The sequence below is a fragment of the Epinephelus fuscoguttatus genome, linkage group LG2, assembly GCF_011397635.1.
Source record: "Epinephelus fuscoguttatus linkage group LG2, E.fuscoguttatus.final_Chr_v1".
In the NCBI taxonomy this organism is placed as follows: domain Eukaryota; kingdom Metazoa; phylum Chordata; class Actinopteri; order Perciformes; family Serranidae; genus Epinephelus; species Epinephelus fuscoguttatus.
The window spans coordinates 24,923,154-24,950,040 of NC_064753.1; the positions used below are offsets into that span (position 1 = coordinate 24,923,154).

Consider the following 26,887-nt stretch of genomic DNA (forward strand, 5'->3'; position numbering starts at 1 on the left):
CACCATTTCACAGGCCTGTGCCTTAATCATATATTTCCCTTTTCTTTTCTTATTTGTCCTTCACATCCTTTTCTTTGGTCTCTTCCATTGTCTTCCTCTCCTCTCATCTCCTCTCCTCTCCTCTCCGCTCCTCTCCTCTCCTCTCCTTTCCTCTCCTCTCCTCTCCTCTTCGGAGGAGTGGGTGGCTGCGGCTTTTTACAGTCCATTTCCTGGTGAGGAGGCTCTTGAGTGCAGCCCGAGCCATTCTTTCCCCGTACAATGCTGTGTTCTCATTAACTCTTATCAAAGTTCATCTTGCATCCAAATGCTGTGGGCCGCTCAATACAGACTGTGCTGAAAAGGGAAAATGAAAAAGACAAAGGAAGCCATAGAGACACAGAGAGAGAGAGAGGCTGAGAGACAAAACGACAGGGGGGGAGACAGAGCGAGAGAGACAGCATCATGTAGATAAAGGACAGAGAAATAATGGTTTAATGGTGATTGAGGACGGGCAGAATAATCACTGCGGTCCTCTGACTAGACTGAATATTGGGTCGATGTAAAATTAAACCATGTTCATATCTGAAACTCTGATACGCATGTTTTTTTCTTTCTATAAACCAATACTTTTCTTTGTCCATTTGGATATTTTAGAGCCAGAAAAGAAGTTAGAGAAGCATAACAGGCTTGGACAAATAATTAAATAGAATTCATAATCGTAATTCAATCTCACTCACACACCAGAGGCTCTTTGATGAATGCCCTCAAGTTATTTGCTTTCAATCCAGCATCAAAAGAGAAATGCCAACGCCAGTATACTCATAAACCACTACGAGGAGCACGGCAGAAATGAAAACACTGTCCCAGTTCCAGTAAACAGAGGACACGAGCAGGTGGAGACATAAAGGGAGTACTTAGTGCAATCCTTACTTGATTTGTTCGGATGATTAGAAATCACCCCCTAATTCTGTCTGTAAGTGTCATCTACCTCTCCTCATAAACATACGCGGTTACTCCTCCTCCTGTATCATCAGATCCCACAGTGCAGCTGGATTCCCTCATTCAGATGTAAGAGCTATAATTGGAGACTGATTGCAGCTTTCAAGGACTATCACAAAATGCTTAAACACATAAGAGCCCTATTTATAATAAGGAAAAAATCCTGCTGTCTGATGAGAGCTTTTATGGAAACTTGTAATATCATCTGATGGATATTTTGTGCTCGGTGTCTGTTGCTACGTCCGCATGAATAATATGCCCTGTGCTATTCAACATACCGCAACATAACTTGTGCCTAATTGCTCTATTTTCATGAAGTCCCCTTTGATGACTGTGTTGTTTCAGCTTAGCAGTCATTTTCCCTCCTTACATCAGCACAGTGGAAATGTCAGGAGGCAACTGAGGAGCAGTTCTGCCTTACAACTACACATGGACGCAGTGTTTGGTCTTACATGATTTTTGTCAGCAACAGCCACACAATGACCAAAACCAATAGTCTGTTAGTCCATCCCTCATAACTCAATATTCTCAGGCTCATTGTTCATCTTTACAAATGGTTCACAAAGACATAGTTTATTTTTATTTTATCAAAGCTGGGGTAGGCAGTTTTATTTTGCCGTTCTTTTATGAAGCACGTGCATATGCCTGTGGCCCCGCATTCACTTTTACAGGTTAAATACTTTCCCCACAACAGCTGGGCATTATAGTTTTAGCAAATATTACTAGCAAAAATTATTCAAATTGTGCAATGTGCACATTCTCACTTTGACCTCATATCGATCTTTGGTCACAGACTTTGCATGTTAAGATATGACGTGCTAGGTACCCTGGGTGCGTTGGTTGTTGACATTCTGGGACACCATGTCATTGTCTGTTTGCAAAATACATTTCCATTTTCACAGGACATGTACAATTTTCACACAGTCTCTTCCAAAATAAACGCACTACGATGGTCCAAGTCTGCGAATTTACCTTTTCTTTTCCTTCAACAGCAAACACACGTGGTTACGTTTTGCCAACAGACACACGTGATTGGGTTTAGGCAACAAAAGCAGAAGAACAGGGATGAGCTTAACATTCATATGGGAAGCAAACACCGGACACTTGGGTGGAGGTTGATGGTTGCTGGACCCATCCACCTCCAATCCCACCCACTGCACTTCGACTTTTGCCCCCTTAACTTACATCATTGTCTAGCCGTGTTTTCCCCTAATGCTGCAGGCGCCATTACAGAATAACGTACACCAGTACAACAGTACGGCTGACTGATTTGCTTTAAAAGTTTCTGGACCACAGTGGAGCTTAATGACACAGAGGAATAAGCTATATCAGGCTTTGGCCACGCAAGCAACACCACTGAGTTTTGGCTTAGTCTTTTTGAGGATTTTTTTTCCCAATAAACAAGGGATTAAATAGAATAAATTCCACTTCATGTGGTTTGAGGAAATGGATTAGTTACTGTAATAGTATTGTTATCGCACTGTAGCTATCACTGTTCAGTTAAGGACTGGTTAAAGAGAGATTGCACAGTTTAAAAACATGGGCAAGAACATTAAGACAAAAAAATATAGTAACAGCGTCACACACATTCATTTAAATTATGCAGGACAGTAAATCAAAGAAACACAAACAGCTGCAGTATACCTTATCAGAAGTGTTTGATGGAAGTTGTTGTCAAAAAAGCTAATACTGCTAAAATAAAATGACTGCGTTTTTCATCCATCAATCAATCCATCCATCCATTTTCATGACCGCTTTTCCTCTTGAGGGTCGCGGAAGGGCTGGAGCCTATCCCAGCTGACATTGGGCGAGAGGCAGGGTACACCCTGGACAGGTCGTCTATCGCAGGGCTGACACATAGAGACAGACAACCATTCACACTCACATTCACACCTATGGACAATTTAGAATCACCAATTAACCTATCCCCTACTTGCATGTCTTTAGACTGTAGGAGGAAGCCGGAGTATTAAGGAGAGGTAGACACATGCACATCCATAATACCAGGTGCCGAGTCGAAAAGACGTGATCAGGAAGAAAGAAAAAGACTCGCAACACTGTAGCTGCTCCCAATAAAAAAAATTATATACTTTATTCAATCATCATAGTATAAAAGGACTCCGGAGTAATAAAAGGAAGAAACCCACCCACCTCCTGGGATAGAACCAGGAACCCTCTTGCTGTGAGGCAACAGTGCTAACCACCACACCACCATGCTGCCTCACTGTATTTTTCAGCATGCAATAATTTGGAGTGACGTTTGTGTACTGTACTCTTCTTTGCCAGCATTGTTAAGTGGCAGCGTGTCAATTTATCAACAATTCAAGGATATAATCGATGCCCAAAAAGAAAATTTGCTCATTGAGCATGTGTACCCTAATAGGGCTGGTAGAGCTACAAACATTTAAATGATAGATATGTATAGCTGAATATTCATTACAGAATGTTTTCAGATTGTAAAAACTTGGAGGCTTCTTAAGAGGATGGAGACGGTGTGTTTGAGTTAGCAGTGGAAATAAAGAGACAAAATGTTTTGGAGGGAAGGTGGTTGCAGAATAAATGAGGCATTCAAAAGCAGTGCTCTTGTCTCAGGTGAATTTCTGAGTAATCATCAGAGCTGCGGTGGGAGATTATTAGTTGTGTTGCTTAAAACAAACTTATCTGGCTCAGTGGACTTCTTCTCAGCTCAAGGCTTTCGGATCCCCACAGCACACATCCACTTTGCTCACAGCTCAGTAGCCTGAACACTGTGGAAACCCTTCACCCTCCATCGTGACTCTGCCTCAGCTGACAGATAAGCGCCCAGAGGAGACTGTCTGATACCATAAACACCAGCAAAGAATTTAACCATGATGAATGGTGTTGGAGAGTGTTTCCACTTTTGCTCAGAAATTCAGTTCCCCAACTCCAGTATTTAGGCATTTTCAAATCAATAAATCATGTTCCTGAGTCTGTACATATTGTGCTGAATAAACCTCATGAGTTATTTAGTGCAAACTGCCTGTGCCCCCACAAGAATCAAGTCTGTGAGGAAAAAGATAGTTTAGGGGATTAGATGTTCTTTGTAAAAGGGAAAATGCAGCGACTAATGGATGTGTGTGTGTGTGTTTGTGAGTCTTGCTTTTGCTTAATGTGTGTGTTTAGAGACAGCCTTAGGTCTTTGGGATGGCACTGTTCTGCTGCTCCCACTTTAATTGGCTGCTGGCCCCTCAGCCTCGCCTGAATGGAGAGTCATTTAGGGACCTTTCACTCTCATAGAGGATTGTCGGTTGCCGCTGCAGGAGAAATTGCATTCCTGTTTCCATACAATGGCTGGTCTGAGTTGGACGGGGCAAGAGTATCACTGTCATTATCATGACAATGGGAGCTAATTCCACTGCCACTAGTGCCGTTCTGAAACCCTCTGCAGCACCAGCTTATCAGGGGGCACCATGAGACCAGCAGGAAGCAACGCGAGCATCGCGTCTGAGGCGAAGATTTACACAGTACACACTCACAGCCAGACACACACAAACACATTCAGGACTCATATTTTGTTTAGAGAGGCATCCACAGGAATGAAGCAACACATCAGCAAAAAAGTTTATTACACAGCACATCTCACTTAGAGACACACTGTGGGGCCAGACATGAATCTAAATTAGTGCTACGGTTTCCTCAACGTGGATGTGATACATATCTGAACCAGTGGCACCACATAAATGTTCTTCAGTGTGGATAAAATAAACGTAAACTCTGTAATCCCAGTGATCCATCATTAGCTCAGTCATTACAAGTACATGCTGTGCAGCCACACATTGTTCAAGCTGACAGAAATTTACTTTAAATTCTGAAGAAGTTTGTTAAGCACAGGGAAACAGAGATCTGTGTGGGTGCATAAGACCCTAAAAAAGAGGGTGGATCACTGGGAGTACCACCAGTTGGTCCAGGAGCTTTGCCTCTATGATGGCTGTTTCCAGGCATATTTTAGGATGACTCAGGGACAGTTTGACAACCTGCTGTCTATCGCTGGGCCGTATATCTCTGGGTGTCAAGCAACCACTACCACCAGTTTCTCCTCCATTGTTTACCAACTGTAAACTTGTTGTTGTGACCACCACAGAAGGCCTGCCTCTCAGATCATCTGATTGGACAATGGGGAAAAAGATGACAAAAAAAAAGTTGACGTGAGGTGCCTAGAGCACAGGAACACAAGGCGCATCACAACACAAACACCACAAGCAACAAGCTTCATTCTCATTAAAAACAATTACAAAAAGCCACCTCCAAGTGCTAAAATGCTTTCTGTGTAATCAGGGCCCAAAATCTGACACCCTCTCACATCTAAAGACAATGTCATTTTTTAGTCACACACTATAAGATTTTCCAAAGACTGGTGATCTTGCAGGGTCACTATTTGCAAGACTACAACCATATTTATTTTGGGATTATTTCCCATCCTGCTCCTGGTGGAAAATATAACACCAAACTCCCTGTAGGAAATATGATATGTTAATAATTTTCTTACATGACCACAAAAACACATCATTCTGGAAACACAAGATAAAAGGTAACATGTTGACAGTATTATTGTCAATTCAGCATCAGTATATGATACAGTATGATAAACTGTAGTTGTGTACAAACTTTACATTTTGGATTTTGTTGCCTCAACTCACCACCAGCCCGCATTGGTTAGCTGCGCTATTTTTGTGAGATGTGAGATGTTGGAGCACTTCATGCATGACGTAGAGAACACTGTAGACTTGCAGAGGGAAAATCTAACATGTGTTAAGTAAAATGTAAGACAATTAGGATGTCGGTTTGCTCCTCTTGCTCCCAGCTGTTTAACCCTGCAGCCTCATCCCTGTTTTGTTCATTTGACCCATTTCACTGCAGCACTGCACAGCGGTCTGACCCCATTATCTACAGCCTTTATCCCTCTCCTCCCTCTGAGTGTATCATCATCTACCATCCAGCAGGGTCCTCCTCTGTTCACCGAGAGGGCAGTATGGTGTTGGACCTTGGAGACGCTATTAAACACTCACTGACCTGATCCACATTTAAACTAAATGCAGTACACACAAAGAAAAACCAAACCACATACCCACACTTCAAAAAAATGTCCTGTGGTGTGTAACGGTAACACACCTCTCTAATTTGGTGGAATTATCAGGGTTGGGTTCTGATGGGAATTTCCTCACAATTTATTTACTACATTCCAATGCAAATGCAAATCAATAAACAATGCTGCTGAGGCATTTACTGTAGCTATGTTAAGGTAAACAACTGAGTAAGGTAAACAATTAAACTATTTTTTAACTCTAACAGTAATTCCTCTCTAATCTGTTTTATTAAATCTTATTTCATAGTTAAAAGTTTTGCTTCAAGGCTCAGCACTGTTTTTCTGTTCTTACATTTTCTTTTTACCTCCTTTCTCCTCTGCAGTCAGTAACTCGTGGCCTCGACATGCAGACAGATCCGGTTTTGTTGCTGGCTGCTGAGTCACTGAGCACTGTGGGCAAATCGGCAACAGAAACACATCTTTGAGGGATCTGTTTGTTAATTTACATGTGTCATTCTGACAGAGGTCAAGTGAATCTACCGCCTTCCTACTGCACTGAAAGCAACCTACTATATTTATCATCCATATTAGTAACCAGGTTTTTTGGCATTGAATATTTTTTTATATTGGATTGCACCTTATTTGCATCCTACTCTTAACCAGTTTTTATATTTTGCACCTACTGTTGTTAAGCCTTTGTGTACATTGTACTCTTGTATCTGTCTTCTGCCTTATGTTATGTTATGTTATGTTATGTTATGTTATGTTATGTTATCTTATCTTATCTTTTCTTATCTTATCTCACCATATCTTATCTTACCTTACCACCCTACCCTACCCTAACTTACCATATCTTGTCCTATCTTATCTTACCTTACCTTATTTTATCTTATCTTATCTTATCTTATCTTATCTTATCTTATCTTGTCTTATCTTACCTTACCTTACCACTAGGGATGGGCATCAATTTTCGATTATCGATGACTGATTGTTAAGGCTTTTGATCGATCACAAATAATTTTGATTGATAGTCACAGTGTTTCCCCTACAATGCCTGGCATAGGTCCGGCGAGTCGCCATGCCAACGAGACCCCTCGCCCGGCAAGTCGCCGTGCCAACAAGACCCTTCTGGCCGGCAAGCACGGTGGCTCGACAGGCCTACGAGACCCCCACCGGACCTATGGCAGGCAAAAAATTATTAATGGACGGAGGCTCTCATAGCTCTCCAAAGCCTCAGCGGCTTCCCTTGAGGCCTCTGAAAACACTACGCCATTGAAAGACAGAGGTTTTGCTGAAAACTGAAGCCTGTAACTCTTGCTGGCAACGATTGTAAACACCCAGGGGTGAACTGCACATGCGTGCCATTCTTCCTCTGGCCTGGGGGGTTGAGGCTCAAAACTGGGGCAGCTGCGCTCTCTTGCAGCGACAATCTGCACTGCACTCTTTTGTTTTCTCGCTTATCAATTAATCGATAATTGATGGTTAATTTTTTTGATGATCGAATAATGAATTTTGATTGTTTGCCCATCCCTACTTACCACCCTATCCTACCCTACCTTACCTCACCTTACCCTATCTTATTTTATCTTATCTTATCTTATCTTATCTCACCGCATCTTATCTTATCTTACCACCCTATCCTACCCTACCCTACCTTGTCCTATCTTATCTTATCTCACCGTATCTTATCTTATCTTACCTTACCACCCTACCCTACCCTACCGTACCTTACCTTGTCCTGTCCTATCTTATCTTATCTTATCTTATCTCACCGTATCTTATCTTACCTTACCACCCTACCCTACCCTACCTTACCTTGTTGTATCGTATCTTATCTTACCTTACCTTACCTTACCTTACCTCACTTCACCTCACTTCAGCTCACCTCATCTCATCTCATCTCATCTCATCTCCAGGTTAGATATATCCTTGGACTGAAGGAATTCTCAACATACCGAATACATCCCAGTAATTTTGTTGGTAAGCCTATGTTTCTGAAATAATAAATTACATAAGCAACTGTATTTTTGGGGCCTTTTACATTGCAGTTGTTCATAAGTCATCGTCTTTCTGAGGCATTACTGTAACAGAAACTCTCACTGTCCAAGGTGCTGAATCAATCCTCCAACAAATACAGTTTTTCTTCCAAAGTTTCTCATGACAACTTGGACCAGGATCTGAATCCCAGTAGGCCAACACTAGATAAGATATTTGAAAGCTCAGTCACAGTCTCAGTTTGCTTTTCCTTTCCAAGATCATTTTACTTGTGAACATAAGAGCCACTGCCTCACAGGATGTTCTGTAATTATTTGCACAGCTGCCATCAGGAAATTGTTTTAAATGCCTTGTTTATCGAATCAAACATTTAAATCTCACTTTGTTGTCAACTTTGTCTTATTAAATTGCTGGGGATCAGACAGAGAAATCAGGTCACTTTAAAAATAAAGCAGTCTGTCTACTGTATTTTGCTCACTGAATGGCTGTTTTCATTATCTTTGGTGCCTATCTGGTGTATGTAGTATGCAAACTATACTAGTATGGCAGCTGGTATAAGTGACAACTCATCTGTAAGAAAAAGAAAAAGTCACATGCTCTCCAATCTAAATCTCATCTCCTGTTGTAACTGTCCTCATACACTCTCTATATTTAAAAATACATTCCCGTTCTCCTCTTTTTTTAAGGATTTCTCTCTTACACAATTATTTTAGGGTCAGAGGAATATTTTCTGCAGGTCAGGTCATTATAAGAAGGACTGAAGCTCATTCTACTTTTGCAGTTTCTGAAAGTTACTCGGGTTAAGAGTGTCAGATAACAAGTCTAAGAGAGTCTACAGTCATGCCGGCGGCTCTGTGAGGCTGTAGGCACAGCAGTGCTTGGCGCTTGATGCTCTCTTGTGCTCAGCATAATATAACATATATAATATCAGTATAACATTTACAAGGTTTGCTGTTGTAGTTAAACGTGCTCATATGCTAACATTCATTAATAATCAATAAACAGAGTATAGCTGAGGCTGATGGGCCATTTTGTAGGAATGTGATCATAAAACAAAGTTATTTGACACATTTAAATATTGACCAGTACAGATGATGGCACTTGATGAGAAGTTGCAGGATCACCAAAATTGTTGAAATTTATCCTGATTAGAACATGAATATCTCAACCACGTTTAATGGTAATCTATCTAATAGTTGCTGACATGTCATTTAAAAACTCAAATGTCAAGTTCAATTAAAAATGTCAAGTTAGCTGTTGAGATCATTTAGTCTGAACTAAAGTGGTGGACAAAGTGCAGCTAGTCGCAATTTGGCCGTGTTCATGCGTTTCAGACAGGAAGAAATTCTTAGTAACATATGTCAACCAGTCACAAGACTGTTAACTGATTGGCTGCGGGTAATCTATGGCAGCAATAGTCACTAAAAGATAAACTATCCCTAACTTTAAGGCTGCACTTCCCCAGCTTTCCATAACCACTGCATGGCAGCTCACCCCAGGCTGCACTTTGCCACGGCTTGGTGTGTTTTTGGCATAAAACCATAACTACATAAATGATACATAGTGTTTTCCATGATGTGTCCTTTACATAAACTTAGATGAAGAGAATGTGTGCACTGTGGAGCACTGTTGCTTTTGCTTAACCAGAACATACAAAAATTCTGAGCTTTAATTATCTAGTTCTTTGCTTTAGTGTTATTTTAATGCTGCTGTTACTTGTCCCACTGTTCTTTGACAAATAATGTGCTTTAAAGGCAGCCCACCATCATATCTGTAAGAAGTATTCTCTTTTCTTTCTTCTCATTCCCTCAAGCAGCAGTAAGAGCACTGAAACATTTTTTAATGATGGCAGACCAAATCGATTTCGAGGTCACATGAGGCCTGAGGATGAAGGTGATATAGCAGCATTTTTATTTCAAGTGAAGCTGCTCACTCAGACAATTTATACAAAGAATGAAACAATGAATACGTAACAAACAACCATTTAATGATAAAACATTTACGTTAAACATTCACTACACTGATCTGTGTACACTGATTGAAAAATAAAAAAACATGAGTGGCCATTGTCCCGGTCAATATTTAACACTTGCTATAAACACCTATGTTCACCACTTTGAGAAATCAGGTCACCTGCCATCCTCCCACCGGGCAATGTGCTCTGCAGCTGTGAAAAACACAAACACATACATTTTAGAAACAATCCAAATATATGTGGAATTTTGCCTGTTCACCTCATAGAATTATCACCTCATGGTTGCATGCCTGTCGCCAACCAGTCAAGTTGCAGTTTACATCTATGTCTGTCCAGACTCATATGCTGCCACGTCAGTATACAAGGCTTCAAATATGAACATTGCTGAAGCTACAAATTCTGAAGTGTGGATGCTTCACACACATCTTCAGCCCAGCAGCACAGAAGATCTATACAGTCAGCACAGTTTCAAGATGGACGCCCAAAATTAGTTTCACCGACTCGGCATCCGACCAAATGTCTCCCCTTCTGTTCCTGAGTTATGACATTGAGTAATGGCCAGAGAAGTTTACGCAGAGCATTATGATGTCATACTGAAGTTGACCTTTTGGATATAAAATGCCATCATGTCATCATTTTAGCTTGTTAGACATTTGTGTGAAAATTGTGTCATAATTAGTGTACAAATTCTATTAGTGTATGAGTTATGGCCAAAAACATGTTTTGTGAGGTCACAGTGACCTTTGAGCTTTGAGCACCATATTCTTTATAGTTTATCCTTGAGTCCAGGTGGAAGTTTGTGGATGGACAGGCAGGCGGACGGATGGACAGACGGACAACCCAAAAACATAATGCCTTCAGCCATGGCTGTTGCCGGCATAGAGGTATTAAAAGGAAAATAGTTCAAACGTAGCTGTGAGGAAACCGTTAATAATGTAAAGCGTGATATAAGAGACTAAGAGTCCTCTTATCGCATATGGAAATACACACACGCACACACACACACACGTACAGACAGTACTCTGAAGAAACATAGCTTCGTGTCTGCCTCAGGCTATGTGATATCCACTTATCATTTTATCACCAATTAACACAACACAGCAATGAAGGCTGGAAATTACTCTGATGGGAGAAGAGGGGCTCTGTGTGCTTATAATCAGCTGAATTTATGAATTTCACTCTTTGTTGCTTCACTGAAATGTTGCTTTTATTTCAAGAGGAGGGGTGGGGAAAATGATTGAAAAATATTCATGTACGTTTAGCTTTGTTAATGACCTCTATACTGCAGTTTAACTACCGCTGATATATTATCCGACCTTGAATCCCTCTTTTGATCGGTCCTGTTTTACACTAACACAAACTACAGCAGGGGAGACACTGAGAGGTCTTCAAAAAGCAGGTTGTAAAATTGTCGCCGTGGCAACGTTGACCACATTCAGTGCAGATCACTCAGTCAGCTATGAGTGATCAATACCAGATTACACACCAATCACTTGCAATGACGCATTCAAGTGGGCAAAACTAAACATCTGCCACCGTCTCATTCCTTACAATCAATGTAAGTGGTATGTGTGTGTCTAAACACTGCGCGCCTTTGTGGAGCTGATGCATATTGATCGCTCAAAGGTGCTTGATGGCGAGCAACTGAGTGCCATTGATTTAGACTGAGTGCCATGTTTAAATGTGTGGGCAGGATCACACAGAGATTTCAATGTTGTGTTCATATGATTAATGGACACACTGGATTAACATTTTAGATGTCACCCTGCTATGATTGAGGCTGTGAAGTAGCTATTACTGATTGTCTGTAGAGCACAGCAGGTGCCGCTAACCAAACAAATACAAAACACTGTAAAGCTCCATTAGGTGATATTTTTGACATTAACCACTCAATCAAATCAATGTGTAATGTGAAAGGGTTGATTCTAGCATTGAACTGACCACCAGAGTCTGCTGCTCGCACTTTTATTTCACTGTTGAAGCTTTCTGGCCTTCACATTTACTTCATGGCTGAGTCTCCTATCTCGAAAAAAATCAATCTCAAACACCCACATGTGTTACTCAGGAGCTGGTGGACTGGGCAGCCTTCTTGGCTTAGGGGTTAAGGCGCTAACTACACACCACAGTATTCTCTCTGCTGCCATCTCTAATAACGGCATGCCAATGCTCAAATTGGACAGCAATGTTGATGTGAGATTAGACGACTGTCCCTTGAGAAGCTGATGGTGTATCAAGCCTGTTTCTGCAGTTAAAAATGGCTGATTATTACCATAAACAGGCTGCAGACATCACTCAGAATTCAATTCATAGGGGGAATAGGTCAGCAACCTTCCAGGACCCCTCTGCCCTGATGGTATGAACCCTTTCTCAGAATGGCCTCTCACCAAAGTCACCACCAATCATACTCAGGCAAAAATAATCGAGGCCAGGACTCACACTGAATCCTGTTCTAATGATATTAATGCCACAGTTTCAGAGAGAGATGGATCTGCTTCACCACGAAATCCAGAGCCTGCTGGTTTTGTGCATCAGTTGGAGCTGGGCAGACAGTAGCATGCCAAGTTTTGGGAGAAATATGAGAGAATAAACCAGTCTCTCATGCAAGACAGTTCTAGACAGTTGAAGAAATGCAGCCAAATTTGTGTAGATTCCAGAGGCAAGAGAAAAAGCAATGCTATCAGTGATCAGCTATTTGGTTTTGTGCCACAGTGACACAGTGGTTTCACCATTTCAAATGTTGTCAGGTCATTAAATGGCCGTTATCAGTTGCTCTCACTACCAATATTATGCTTCAGACAGGGCAAACTGCAGAACAGAGGGTGCATATCATATTTCAGTTTCACTTAAGTTAGATTTATGTGCCAAAACTACAGTCAATCAATCAATCAATCAATCAATCTTTATTGATAACGCACTTGTCATACATAAATGTAGCACAAAGTGCTGTGCTTTACAAGGTTAAAGAAATGATTTAGGCCTGAGATACTGTTTTTGGGAAGACCAGCAAGCAGGGCATTACAGTAATCAATATGACTGGAGATAAAAGCATGCATTAGCGTGTCCGTGTTAGCTCAGGAGAGAAAAGGGTGGACTCTGGCTATGTTTTTTAGATGATAAAAACCTGTTTTTGTTACATGCTTAATGTGTGGAATAAAAGTAAGGTCAGAGTCAAAAATAACACCCAGGTTTTTCACTTGAATTGATGGATTTAAGGACAATGCCTGCAATTTAGATAAAAAGTTCTCTCTCTGAGCCTCAGGACCAATGATTAAAACTTTAGTTTTGTCCTGGTTAATCTTTGGGTTAAAATAAGTATACTTGTTACGCAACGTGTCATAAGTTAAAGGGAAATTTTGGTTTATTTCAACCCTTCTCCTATCATCCTAAATTTGTTTCAAGTGACTAGTGACATAAAAATAATAGTTAGCATGTTAGCCGTTAGCCTAGATACAGCCGGGGCACACAGTAGCGTCAGACCTGTTAAAACGTAAGTGAAAGGGCATACCTTCAAGTGCACAGTTAGTCCACTAAACAAGCTTTTTTTTCCACAAAGACCGCCTCATATCGTTAGGATAAATGTCAGAGAACATATAGAAAACGACATGTAAACCTGTTGTCTTACCTTACCGGTGTGGTGCTGTGTTTGTTTCCAAAGCGCGGCCGAAATATCGCGAGAACAAGCAGCGATCTCATACCGTGTATGAAATCTCGCGAGCTCTAGATAAAGCCCAGCTGGATTCTACTCCAGGTGGAGGTGTCTCATCCTCGGTCACATCCCGACCTTGAAAATAAGGCTGCAACTGCTCCCATTCCTTGCAACAGAGGCATTCCTCTTCTGTGGGCATTGGGGCACAGCATTCACAGGTACACCACCAATCTCCAGAGCTACACAGCCTTGCAGCAGCCATTCCTCCTGTCTCGTCCTCTACCTGTTGCGCCTCTCTCTCTCCTCCTCCGTTCTTCAATTTCACAAAGCTCTTCATCAGTGTATTCTGGCTCAAATAAATAAGGGCGGCCATCAAACTCATAAAATAAATGAATGAACTTTTCAGGCTACTGTCAGGTTCTGCCTTCCAGCTGTTGCTGCTTGTTCTCGCGAGATTTCAGGCACGGTATGAGATCACTGCTTGTTCTTGCGATATTTCGGCCGTGCTTTGGAAAGCAGAGCTAAATGGTAAACAAACATGGCACCACACCGGTACTATGCGCCCCGGCTGTATCTAGGCTAACGGCTAACATGCTAACTATTATTTTTATGTCACTAGTTACTTGAAACAAATTTAGGATGATAGGAGACAGGTTGAAATAAACCGAAATTTCCCTTTAAGAACATTATGTTAACTTTTGGTTGCACATGTGACACAAACAGGATGGCACGTGGTGGTTGCCACTGTTGCCTCACAGCAAGAGGGTTCCCGGTTCGATCCCAGGTGTGGGAGCCCTTCTGTGCAGATTTTGCATGTTCTTCCCATGTCAGCATGGGTTCTCTCCGGGTACTCCGGCTTCCTCCCACAGTCCAAAGACATGTAGATTAACTCTAAATTGTCCGTCGGTGTGAATGTGAGCATGAATGGTTGTCTGTCTCTATGTGTCAGCCCTGTGATAGTCTGGCGACTTGTCCAGGATGTACCCCGCCTCTCGCCCATTGTCAACTGGGATAGGCTCCAGCCCCCCCGTGACCCTCAAGATTAGGGTTAGAAGATGGATGGATGTGACACAAACAGCTATGTCTTATGTGAAAGTCCTGTGTATGTTTGATCCAATTATCACAGCAACCTCCTTTTATGTAGACTTTTTTGCGCTTTATACTACGTGACCTGACTTCCTCCTTTGCTCTCATCATAATTACTGGCCACTAGAGGTTGCCCCTGAACATTAATTGTAAGCATAAGCGGTAGAGTAGGGCCATAATTTGCTACCTCAAATCTATGCTCCGGATTACAACTGAACAAATGTAATTCAATGTCCTGATTACAGCCTTCTCAACTGACTAGTAGGTGTAGGCCCCCTCTAATCCACATGTATGAGGCTAATAACCACTTTTAAGCCCCATTCAATTGCACTTGCCTCCGAGCAGGAAGGTCCACCACATCACATTGGGTTGTATAAAGGAGAACTCTACCTTCACCCCCTTAACACGTTCATCCACCCCTCACCCAGAAGGAGCCTTACCATGCAAGCAAATGTATCGGTTCTGCGTTTTACAGCGCTGGTCGTTCCAGTTAAAGGCACTTGACGCCTGCAGCTCTACACAGTTTCCAAAGCTAGACAGAGAAAGAGGAGTAAGTGACAGTGTGTGCTGAAGATTGTCTCTGCATTTTAATTTTGAGCTGCTGATTAGAAAGTGTTTCTGTAAATTTTACAGACCTGAACCGAATATTCCCAGATATAAAAATCACACAATAGCATTTAATTTATACATGATTGAAAGTAGTTATTATACTAATAGTATTATAAAACTGGTTAGTAATCAGAGATATACCAGATAGATAGATAGATAGATAGATAGAACAGAGGGATGGAGTGAGGAGAAACAGAAAGAGAGAGACATCTAGTGGTCAGAGTTAAGGTTGCAGGTCAGCCAACATCTGTCTTTTTCTGGTTAGTCCATACTTAAAAATATTTTTTTTTGTGACAACCTTTGTGAAAAATTTGATTTTAAGATGAAAAAATTAAAGACCAAACCACAGTATGTATCTCAGTACCTTCTCATCATACTGTAGATTCATAGGCAGACATATCTCTAGATGAAAAAGCCTGAAGCTCCCACCAAAAAGTAATTTTCTACCTTTCAGATGATGTTTTTAGTCTGTTTGTTTGTTTAGCTCCATTGCACCTGTCCATGTCTGTTTATGATGTACTCTACAGTAGCTAATGTCTGTTAGTAAATGTGTCTCTTACCCTTGGTTGTCAGGTTGCCCGAAGGCAAAGCTGCTGAATCTAGGGATCTCTCCTGTGTCCCAGCGAAATGAGTCTTTCAGAGGCTTATATGTCAAACCTGTGGAGCAAAAACATTGCTGCTTTATCCACACACCATCACCACAACCTCCACCTGGCAGTACATCTGGTCAAAACGACAGCAGAGTCTGGCACCTAATCTGGTCGAGCTACCCAGTGTTGGAAAACATTATGATATCTTAACATTTATTTGGATCGACGAGATGAAAGACTGTACCGATCCAGAAGTTTCGTGTCTCAAAGTCAGTGTTGGTGACCTCGTTGCTTGTCTCCAGCTGACTGAGATAAAATGCCAGGATGTCCTGAACCTTTTGATTGTGGATCTGGGCTAGAATACCCCCTCGTTCCTGGTGGTGTAAACAGAGGAAAAAGCCACACTGAAAGCAGAATGAAAATCCTTGTATGTAGAATCAAATAACAGTTGTTGAGCTTGTCTCACTCTCTCAGTGGGCAACACACACCTGTCTCTCACCTGACAGTGACTCTTGGCTCCATAGTAGGTGTCAGCTTCTGAAGACACCATGAAGCAATCGCCATCTATCATGACATCACAGCTGTGGAAGGGAAACTGCACTTTTTCTGTTGGGTACAAGTCACCAAAATGTGCTGAAAATGGCATCATCATGGCTCAGGGTCAATAAACACACTTGAATATGTTGGAATCTTTGAGGCAATTACAGTTGTAAATGTGGATGAAATTTGCATAATTATAGTCAGGGAGATTAATAAAAGAAACTCAAATCAACTTGTGAGAAAACATTTTGTTTATACCAATGCATAGAAATACACTGTACAATTTACACTGAGTAATTAAAGGTGTTAAACTGTGCAACTTCCACTTGCTATATACTGCTAATCACACTACAGCTAAATGGTGTTATGTGCCACCTTTCACCAGTCTGTATATTGTTGCTTTCACCATGTTTTCACCATGTCAGACTTGGCATCCCTTAAAGATAAATACAGACTGTAGTGGCAACCACATGAATTCCCTCAGCGTCTGTGTGCCTGTGCATGCTTTTGAATTTGAAGCCGATCTGTGTCTCAGAGTACAAATTGCTGAGGTATATAAAAACACAAAGAAGCACACTGCACTTACCTGCACACTCAGCACCACCAAAGCCAACATCACACAAGCAGGAGCATTCTTCTTCTTTAAAACGACCGTGTACACACTGCACACTGCACCGTACTGAAAAACAGACACTTAGCACAGTGAATACTGCTTCTCTGCTTTGAATATTTAGGAAAACAGACCGACTGAATGGGGCCTGATACCAATATGTGTACTATGATGACTGGTACCCTGGCAGAGACGTCCGGTGAAGCCCGGGTTACACGTGCACTTGCAGGAAGAGATGTTTAGATGACCGTGTTGACCACAGCTCATTCGACAAGGATTCCGTGGAATCTCTGATAACAAATGTGCACACACATCAACAAACACACACATCAGATCATTTTTACCCAAATCAGCTGTCACTGTAGGCAAAACTATGAGCCGGTTAATATAGCCTGGATACCGGCAACACAAAAAACACTTCATGAGCAGCAAGCATGCATAGAAAATAACTAGTAGAAACAATCACAGTACTTACAACATTGATGGTAGATGAGCAGAAATGGCCTTGAGGAGCATAATGAATGTAACTACTTTACTGGTAGTAGTAGTGGTAGAAACAGGACCATTTTTATCCTCTCTACATACAATAAGTATGACATGCAAGTCTGTTTCCAGGCTTTGTGTTTCATCCTTGTGGAGTGCCCTAATGGAACCCATTAATATTTTAAAGCGGACCTCACTAAGTGCACCCTCAGAAAGATATTATGAATGTCCCATGACAGTAATATTAGCCTCTGTAGCAACCTATATATTTACATATTGTCTTACCACATAATCCACCTACATGGTCCCATAGTCTGAAGCAGCCAGACATGGAGGAGGTGCAGAGAGAGCAGTACAGCCCCGTCTTATAAGGCATCACCAGGCGACCATTTACCTCCCAGTTCCCCCTGCAGCGACACAGATATATACTGCAGAACATACAGTTGCACAAGATCTAGAATAGCTGCAAGGGGCTGAAAGATAATGTTAAAAGTGTCAAACAAAATCTTCACAAGTAGAACGAGGACTTACATTAATCATACTCTGAGGCCTTCATACAGGTAGTTTTACATATTCTTTTCTTTTTTAAAGTTATACTATGCAGGAATTGTTGGTTATTATTTGTAAACAGTAACACCAGCAAAAATGAAAGCCTACCCCAGATTCTCTCCGCTTGACATTTCACCTTGCTGTAGTTGCGTTTGTTGGTCCATGATTTCCATAGTATTCTCTTGGATGCATGCTGCTCACAGTCTGGTACCTAGTTGCTACATTTTTATACAGTCCCGACCAATCAGGTGCTAAAAACTGCAGTTCCTTGAATGGCCACTTGAGGCTGGCTCCAAAAGCAACAGTCAGTCCCCATAGACCCCCATGTTAAAAAGCCCAATATATAAACAAGTTTACAGCCTGGTACAAAAAAAAAAAAATTGTAGTCTCTGAAGCTAATTTCCTGGTCATGACAACTGTATGTATGACTCACTCATCCTTCCTACTATTAAATGGAGAAACCTCTGTCCCTCCGTCGGTCTGTCCCGTCTGTCTGTCATCATCCATTTTCCTCCTCACTGCTTTGGCCTACTTCTCTGAACTTGCACATATTTTGCCATAAAGCATGTTTCTAAATACAGTGTACATTGTTTGATTTACATTAATATTTATTTCACAGTGCATTTACAGTGCTCTCATTTTGCATCTCCTCTAATATACTGTTTTTGATTTCTTATTCTTCTAAACATAACACATCCCCGGGTACGGACTAGTTTAAATATTATTTTATTATTTTTTTATTATTAGGATTAAACGTATGCATAATTAAGGGCGTGTCCGCTTTGAGTGACAGGTGGGTGCAGTCCATTGACTTTGCTAGCGCAGCAAAAACATTGGTTAGGTAATGTAACTACACGAAACCCCAGATTCACAGAGTACAGGTGTCACTGTAGCTGTCACTGTTTCACTGCGTTCTCAGTTAATCAAAGTTAATCATAACGTTGTGGTTGTCTTGTTCGTCTTCTGGTTTCACTAAAAGAGCCTCAATGGAGCTGGATGTTCAGTTTTTCTGATAAGCACATTTTGTTATAATGGTCTTAAGCATGTTTTGGCTAGCAAAAATTAACATTAACCTTATGACAGTTAACTATAGCTGTAAATGCACCATACTTTTTAGGCAAATCCTGCATAGTATACCTTTAATATATGTACCAAAGACTCCCTGGAAAGCAAATTGATCATTGATAATAATTGGTATCCATGCTTTGTGAGCTGGATTGCAGATTAAAATGTTTTTATTTTGTTTAAAACTGAGCATACTAAAATTATTAATTAATTTAATCATTTTCTATGCTGTTCTCTGATTAATTTAAAATTGCATTTTGGTGGGGAAAAGTGATGATAAAGTGTTGTTACCCAGGATAATATGCACAGACAAAGATTTCCCAGAGGTCTCCTTCTCTCAGACACAGCTGGCTGGCACAGCCCACGTGACTCGAAGTGGCCCACACCAGCTACAAAACAACACAAGGTTCAGACACACTACATCAGCACTTTAAAGAATAAACACACACATAAATATCTGAGAGCGCCTGTAAATGGGTGCCTCCACAGAAACACAGGTACAGTTTGTATCTGCTTGTTAATACCTGTGTATAGTGTTGACAGGTGGCGTTCTCCCTACAGTGCCCACTCAAGTAGAGAAAATCTTCTCCCTCCTCAAACCAAGATTGAATAACATCAGAAAACGAGGTGTCACCATACGCAGAGAGATGTATGTTCCAGCCAACATGTGTGAAAGATGAGAAAGATGAGGAGTGTTGAGGAGGAGGGTCTGTGTGACACGATGCCACCCTCTCCTTTGCAAGTAAGGCCAACTTCTCACTCCACTCCTATAGAGATGATAACAACATTTAAAATTATTATACATCTTTCACTTATAATAGTTACAGTAAAACTTGGTGAAGGACAATGTAATTTTGTTACACACACTTGAGCCTTCTCTGGTTGTATCTTACATGTACACGGGGAGGTCAACCGCTAACCAGCAGCCTGACAGAAGACTGGAGTTAATGTTAAAGTGTGTTTCAGGAGTATTCTCTGTGTTTTGATTAAAATGTTTAATAGTGCATCTGTTTGATAAAATCAAAGGTTTTCAACTCTTCCTAGTTTTCAGTAGAGGGGTCAAACAAACCCTTTATATTTATCTCGTATAGCTCTGTCAGATTTGACTGATTTGTCACAGGTCATCTGTCAGCTGACTCACGTCCGTCAGAAACTCATAAATCCCCTCTGAAGCCGTTTAATTCCACATAAATAATTAATAATCAATTATTTATTAAAATATATAATTTATGAGCAATCACATCAATAATTACCGACAGGACGTTTTCACCATCAACTCATTTCATTATCAAAATATGTTACTGGGGTCTGTCAGACCTGGAGCTGCACCTTAAATCTGAAATGAAGGTCATATTGTACTTTGTAGATACTGATTAAAACTGGATGAAGGGAAAAACTCTTTGGCATGAAGGTCATTCCTAATAGTGCATGAGTGATTTTCTTTACCCGCTTAATCCTTTTCAGGGGTCAGAGCCAGTCATACTGCAGTCGCACAGTGAGCAACAGGCAGGGAGACACCTTGGGCGAGCTGCCAGTGCATGGCAAGGCCAACAAACACAGACTGACACTCATTGTGTGCTACACTGGTATAAACACTTCACTGAGGGGCACATTTTCCAAGATTTGCAGTGGCTGATTCAACCAAACAACACACAAACTTTCCACAATCAATCACTCTGCCATATTTGCTGTAGTACAAACATCACATTCAGGTACTCTCAATACTAGGAGAGGCAGCAACATGTGGAAAGTTACAGAGTCAAGGTTGGAAGGAAAAAACATAATGAATGAAATGACATGAATGACTGAAGTTGAATGTTTATCATTTCTGCATTTCCACATGTTCATTACACCTCTGAAGAGGACTGGTATGTTTTAAAGTCATGTAGGTTGCACTTTCTAATAAGGCACCATTTATAAGTTGTGAATAATGGCTTCATCAAGGGTTTCTAAAGTTACTAAGATACTTTTTCCATACCTAGTCAGGCTGTTCTAATTCACCGTTGGCACTATAATTCGTATATTACCCACATAAATGTGAGCAAGAAGGCTGCTATCATGTGACTTACACGCTGCAGGCTAACAAAGGAGGACATAAAGTGATGTAGTATAAAGAGCGACAAAATCAGGAGGTGGTCGGGGTAGGTCAGGCCCCCAGGAAGTGCACCGGACTTTGGAGCCAACTTGACATAGTGGCCAAACCGTGAAACTACAACTTCCAGGTCAGTTACGAGATGCCATGGGCCCCAAAAAGACTCTTTTCCATAGACTTGCTTTGTGAAAGAGAAGTTTGTAAATTACTGTATACATTTTTTTGAGTGTCACAATCCTCACAAAATGACACATTTCACTATCTGGGTTGGATCTATTTGGTGCGATAACATTTCAAAAGTCTAGAAGAGCAGCACAATTAAATCATTTTATCCCCATTTAAGTTAGTGGATGGCTAAACTAGAAGTTATCCACTTGGCCAGCAAAGTCTCTAGTGTGCTTGCTCTATGCATTCAGTGATGCAGAAGATTCGAGATGAATGTCATTGGTTTCATGCGTCACTGAGCAACTTTCAAAGGATTGAACTGGGATCCGCCTCCAACAATGTATCTAGTTCTGTCTATAAATTTATGGGCTGGATGGTTGGCACTCCCTAAAATCCAGGCCTTCCATTAATGCTGCTTAGCCCTGCTGCCAATTTTTCCCAGTGGCCGCTGGTGGTATTGCAGCAAAAAAATCCCACAATTATAAAAGAGACGTCTGTTAAAGTGTTGACTGGACACCTCGAACTGCAAACAAGGTCATTTATGACTCTTTCTTTTTTAAAAGATATTTTTGGGGCTTTTTTGACAGGACGGATTTAGCATGTAATGGGGAGAGAGAGTGTGAATGACATGCAGCAAAGGAACGTGGGTTGGAATTGACAAGGACACAGCTTTTGTACAATGGGTGCCTGCTCCACCAGGTGAGCTAGGGGGCACCTGAATTATATAATTATATTTTCTGTTATGACTTTTTACCCCTCATTTTTGGAGGTTTCATCCTTATAAAACTTTCCTTGAGCTAAGAAAAGCAATTTAAAAATCTGAGATATCATCACATTGTAAAGTCTATGGGCCGAGCTGGAACTCCTAGGCAGGGCCAGCAGTAGAAACACATATTCAGTGGGCCGCATACCCTGCCTGGAGAGCAATAATCACTGGACTAAATAGGAGCGAACTTGGTATATATTATGTACTTAATGTAACCTGATAACAACTAAACCTAATGTAACCGGTAGGGGCGCTAATTTGTCAGATGTAAGAACCATTGACTGTGTATAACTTTTTGTTATTACACAATGATACGTTGACCTACAGTTGCAGTGCCAGAGGTAATAATTTGAAATTCAGTCATTAATGCTCCTAATCCCATTAACCCTCTGTGACTTTGACATTTTGTGGGGCCAGCTTGTCTCAAGGTATGACACTGACATGTGGTGTAGAAAGGCTGAGCCCCCTTGACTCCATTGTTCACTGCTCTCTGATGTCAACCAGCCAAAGCCATCAGCTCACACTATGATGCCACCAGAGGTCACTGGGCAATATTTCATCTAAGACATTTCATTTCAAAGCATGCCATGTTGCATCCGCTGTGGGATTTGAATGTGTCACTATGACAGATGTGGGTTTGTACTCCGAAGTACTACGAATTGCTGTCTTTGTGGCACCATCGACAACCGTTATATGAGCTTCACCCATTCCTACTCCTGTGATCACGTCACCCCTGTCCCCCAGAACCTCCAGTGGCTCCCTGTCCAACAACTGATCCAACTCAAAGTTCTTCTCCTCACTCACAAAGCTCTTTTTAACCAGGCCCCCTCCTGCATCACTGACCTGCTCCACCACTGCGATCCTTCCTGCAGCCTCCGCTCCACTGATGCCAGCGTCCTTTCTACACAACTCAGGGCCAAGCCCAGAGACAGACTGGAACTTTCTCTCTAAACATATCCGAGACTGTACCAATCAGTCCCAGTTCAAATCACCCACCACACAACTCACCTTTTCAGAACTGTTTTTAATATGTGATTAATATTGTGTCTTCATTTTATGTGTGTTTTATTATCATTTTAACTTAAGTAGAGTGTCTTTGAGCACCCCTCTCATTATACTGTTGTAAACCAAATTAGCTAAATCAATAAAGCTCCATATATTTGCTGCAAAACTACAAAAGATCTGTTTTTCTTTCCACCCTAACTGCGATTAAATGAAGTGCTGGAGCTTGACAGTTCTGAGAGAGATTAATAAAATACAATTTCACAAACAGAGGTAATGATTTACATATCAAAAGTAAATACTGAACTTTGAATTTCTGTCTTGGAAAGCAATGGTATGACCTCATAATACTTCCTCAAGAGCTCAAAGAAAACCCGCAGACAGGGTGTTGGGTAAGAAAGGGAGGAGCATCATTCATTTACAAAATATTGGTATTTTATCTCAGCCTGAAAGCAAAGCCTTAAGGTCTAAATTATAATCACTTCAACACAATCTCGCCACAATGCTTACTGGTTCGTTCCTGTGTGGAGAAAAAAAAAAACCCTTATTCAGATATTCACAAACACAGCAAAGCCTTGAGCCTTTTAACAGTTATCAGTAAAGCTCTTTAATATGCCTCTTCAGCTCAGCAAAGCTTCCTCTGAGGGTTTTTCGTGGGGAAATTACCTGTAATACCAGAGTTGTGAATGCAGAATGATTATCCACATCCTCTTTTTCTCATTACTGCCTTATCAGTTGAGAACAGTTCTCCGAGGCTGAAGAGCAGTCGAAGAAAGGGGGCTCAGTCTGCAGGGGTGGCTTTGAGGATGTAATCTATGACAAAGTGACAGTTTGCCCTGGTACAAATCTCACATTAGGCCCGAAGGATATGTAGTGCATTGTTGGATTCATAATCCATCATTACCTCTCCGTCATAATCACATGCAGACGAGACAGTTGTGCAGATAAGCACTCTATGGCGAAGCAATAGATGGAAGAAGATAGCGGGAGGATTTACTGTAGCTGAATGTTTTGCAGAGAGTGGGATTAAAAACACCTGAGTCAAAAATTAATATTAAGAATTGCTGCACATTCGGCAACGCCCATGACTCTCTAGCTGTTTTTATCACTCAAGCTGCATTTTCTGTACAGTATTTGGAGGCTAACAAATTTGAAATGTCTCTTAGTTTCATCCTTATTCTGGTATAAAACAGTCAGTGGCATCATTTCACTGTGTGACCCCGGCAAGACTACACACTGCTAATTGATTTTGGCTTCATTCTGACCGTCCACACTATCACTCAGCCTGCAGCAGAGCAGAACAAATGATGCACTAACACTACTATTTCACACTGTTGAGACTATCAGCACCACAGAGGAAGACAGCTCAACTAAAAACCCTTTTTTATCCAAGCATTTGTTCAGTGATTTCGCTTTTGAAAAAGGAATATGTCTTTGTGGGGGAAAAACAATGGCAGCTTTGATGGAGTTGTACTATAATAACAGTTGCCTTGTACACGGACTAAAACAATGGTCATTCTCAGGTGTCCTTCCTGGTCCCAAATGTTGTTTTCTGAGACATTTGGTAGATTAGACACTTTGTGTGCCTTACTGTACTTTCCCTTTGCTGCTACTGTAACTGGTGCAATTAGAGAAACACAAAAAACACAGCTCAAATTCCTGGACTTTGTTTTTGGTGCTGCGGGCCTTTCAGCGCTGTTGGCTCACATCCACATCAACAGGGTCTCACATCCTTGCTCAACATGTCTGATCATTACTAACACCATCATTATCATTACTGTTCTTCTCTGGGTTTTACACGGGCAGCTGCAAGCATATTGGTTGCAACACATGGCCAAATATCTTCCATAAGTGGAGGGAGAAAGTCTTCAGCAGAGAACAGTAACACTTGACAAGAAACAAAAGTGCAAATTAAACTTTTGTGTGAAAATCGGCAGTGTGGACCGGGCTGTGCACCACCTCAGGTTTTTAATAACAGTGCAAAATGTCAATAATGTTGAACTGCTCTGAACTCACTTTTAGGCAACAGCAGCATTCGCACCACTCAAACACACACACACACACACACACACACACTGGAGAAACAGACAATAGATGCCACAAACCATTTTTTGCATGTTAGCTGCCATGGGTTTGACCCGGCTGCGCAGTCTATTGTGCTGCGCAACAATCTGCGAGTGCTCCTTCACCCCGAGCCCTGGGAGAAAAACAGAAACGCTTATTTAGTAACTATGCTTCTGCTGCTGTCACCATGGCAATGGAATGCAAATGTCTTGGCGGGATGTTTGTGCGTGTGTGTGTGTGTAAAGGTTGAAGCATGGGTTAATACAGTCTGTCACAGTTTCACTGACGATTAAACTCAAGGGTCAACTGAGTTAAACACACAAAATTTCAATCAAAACTCAAAACAATATTTTTTCAATTACTGTCATGCCCTGAGTAGACAAACGTCCCCTTAAAACAGAAGTAAACCACATTCCATTATACAAGATCAGAATGCTTTAGGCCTATATATATAAGCCTAGGTGTAGATTTTGTGGATTGGGGGGAAACCAGGGGACCATGAATAAAACACTATAGACTGATGCATAAAAAGCTGAAATTGGTACATAAAAATCGCCACAGTGCAGGAAATGAAGTGTTTGATACTCAAAATTTTCTGGCGGAGGACCCCTAAACATATGTCCCTCACCTCAATGTGTAACCAGATCTACACCCTTGTATACGGGTGCTACATAACATATAAATATCGGCGATAAATATCAATGTAACACAGTTCTAATGATGTCTTTATGGGAGAAATTATAATTGTTCAAAGTTACAGAACATTAATACACACAGAATGTCCTTATATCTGAGTATAACTATATAACGTGTTGTAAATAATTTATTAAAGGTTCATGCTCATAGATAAAGGTTAAAATTAAGTTTTTGCTTTACTTTGAAATGTCAACCGTACTTAATAAAGCCTATATTACATATCCCTATATTAAATTGTGCCTGAGATCATTAAATTAAATCATTACTGCAAGAACAGATTGTGGATTAATAACACTTTAGAGTAGCTTTTGATCTGAGAGAGAAAAAAAACTTAAAGAGTAGAGATTCAGCTGCCCAGTGATGGGTTAATGATTTTGCTTGCGTTTGGCAATATGCCACCAAAATGGCAATTTGTTAAGCTGATGCCAAACTCCTGTAGCACAGCAGGCAGCGGCAGAAAAAGTTGGGCTGCTGGTGTTTTGCCAGAAGGATTTGGACAGCTAAGAAAAACCCCTTGAGTCTGCAGCTTAAAGGATTGCAAACATAAGATAACAACTTCCACTTATACAATTGTAGTCTCTTATTATTGCTGGCTATAGCTTAAATAAGAAGGAAAATGTCTATAACAGTAAAAATGTGTGCTAGTTCATTAAAGGACAATAACAGCCTACTCTCCCGCGTGGCCACCTGACTGCGTGTTTACCGGTGACGGTGGACTTGTGGAGCTCCAGTGTGTCTCTGTTAATCCGGTTCGTGTAGATGCACGCGGGCAGCAGAGACAAAACGACAAACAGATCCAGACACCGGGACGCTGGTCCAGACCCCATTGTGGACTGTGAAGTGTCTCCAACAACAGTGAGCACTTTGCTCCCAGTTCTCCTCCTCCTGCCTCCCTGCTCCTCTCCTCCCTCTTTTCACTTCAACAGCTCTCA

At 41.2% G+C, this 26,887-nt stretch overlaps 1 protein-coding gene across 2 annotated transcripts; it reads right to left on the minus strand.

Annotated features, from left to right (window-relative positions):
- Window positions 1-9,916: 9,916 nt before the first annotated feature.
- LOC125881978 (C-type lectin domain family 18 member A-like) lies at window positions 9,917-26,887 on the minus strand. Of its 2 annotated transcripts, XM_049565517.1 has the most exons (12): window positions 26,659-26,886; window positions 25,301-25,392; window positions 19,695-19,937; window positions 19,462-19,559; window positions 17,842-17,963; window positions 17,256-17,363; window positions 17,050-17,142; window positions 16,423-16,529; window positions 16,168-16,297; window positions 15,894-15,990; window positions 15,165-15,256; window positions 9,917-10,184 (listed from the first exon to the last, which is right to left on the minus strand). In XM_049565517.1, exons 1-12 carry the CDS (start codon window positions 26,780-26,782, stop codon window positions 10,147-10,149), a joined length of 1,344 nt encoding a protein of 447 aa, XP_049421474.1. In that variant the 5' UTR covers window positions 26,783-26,886; the 3' UTR covers window positions 9,917-10,146. The 2 variants fall into 2 exon arrangements, with proteins under 2 accessions (XP_049421474.1, XP_049421481.1); XM_049565524.1 differs by lacking the exon at window positions 15,165-15,256 and having other exon boundaries at window positions 26,659-26,887.

Excerpts from the sequence above, each read along its gene's own strand:
- LOC125881978 (XM_049565517.1), bottom strand. The coding sequence starts at position 26,782 with ATGGGGTCTGGACCAGCGTCCCGGTGTCTGGATCTGTTTGTCGTTTTG. Across the intron at positions 16,298-16,422 it reads GAGCCAAGAGTCACTGTCAG|GAACGAGGGGGTATTCTAGC; the intron begins GTGAGAGACAGG and ends TTACACCACCAG. Across the intron at positions 15,257-15,893 it reads GGGCAACCTGACAACCAAGG|CTTTGGAAACTGTGTAGAGC; the intron begins GTAAGAGACACA and ends TTCTCTGTCTAG.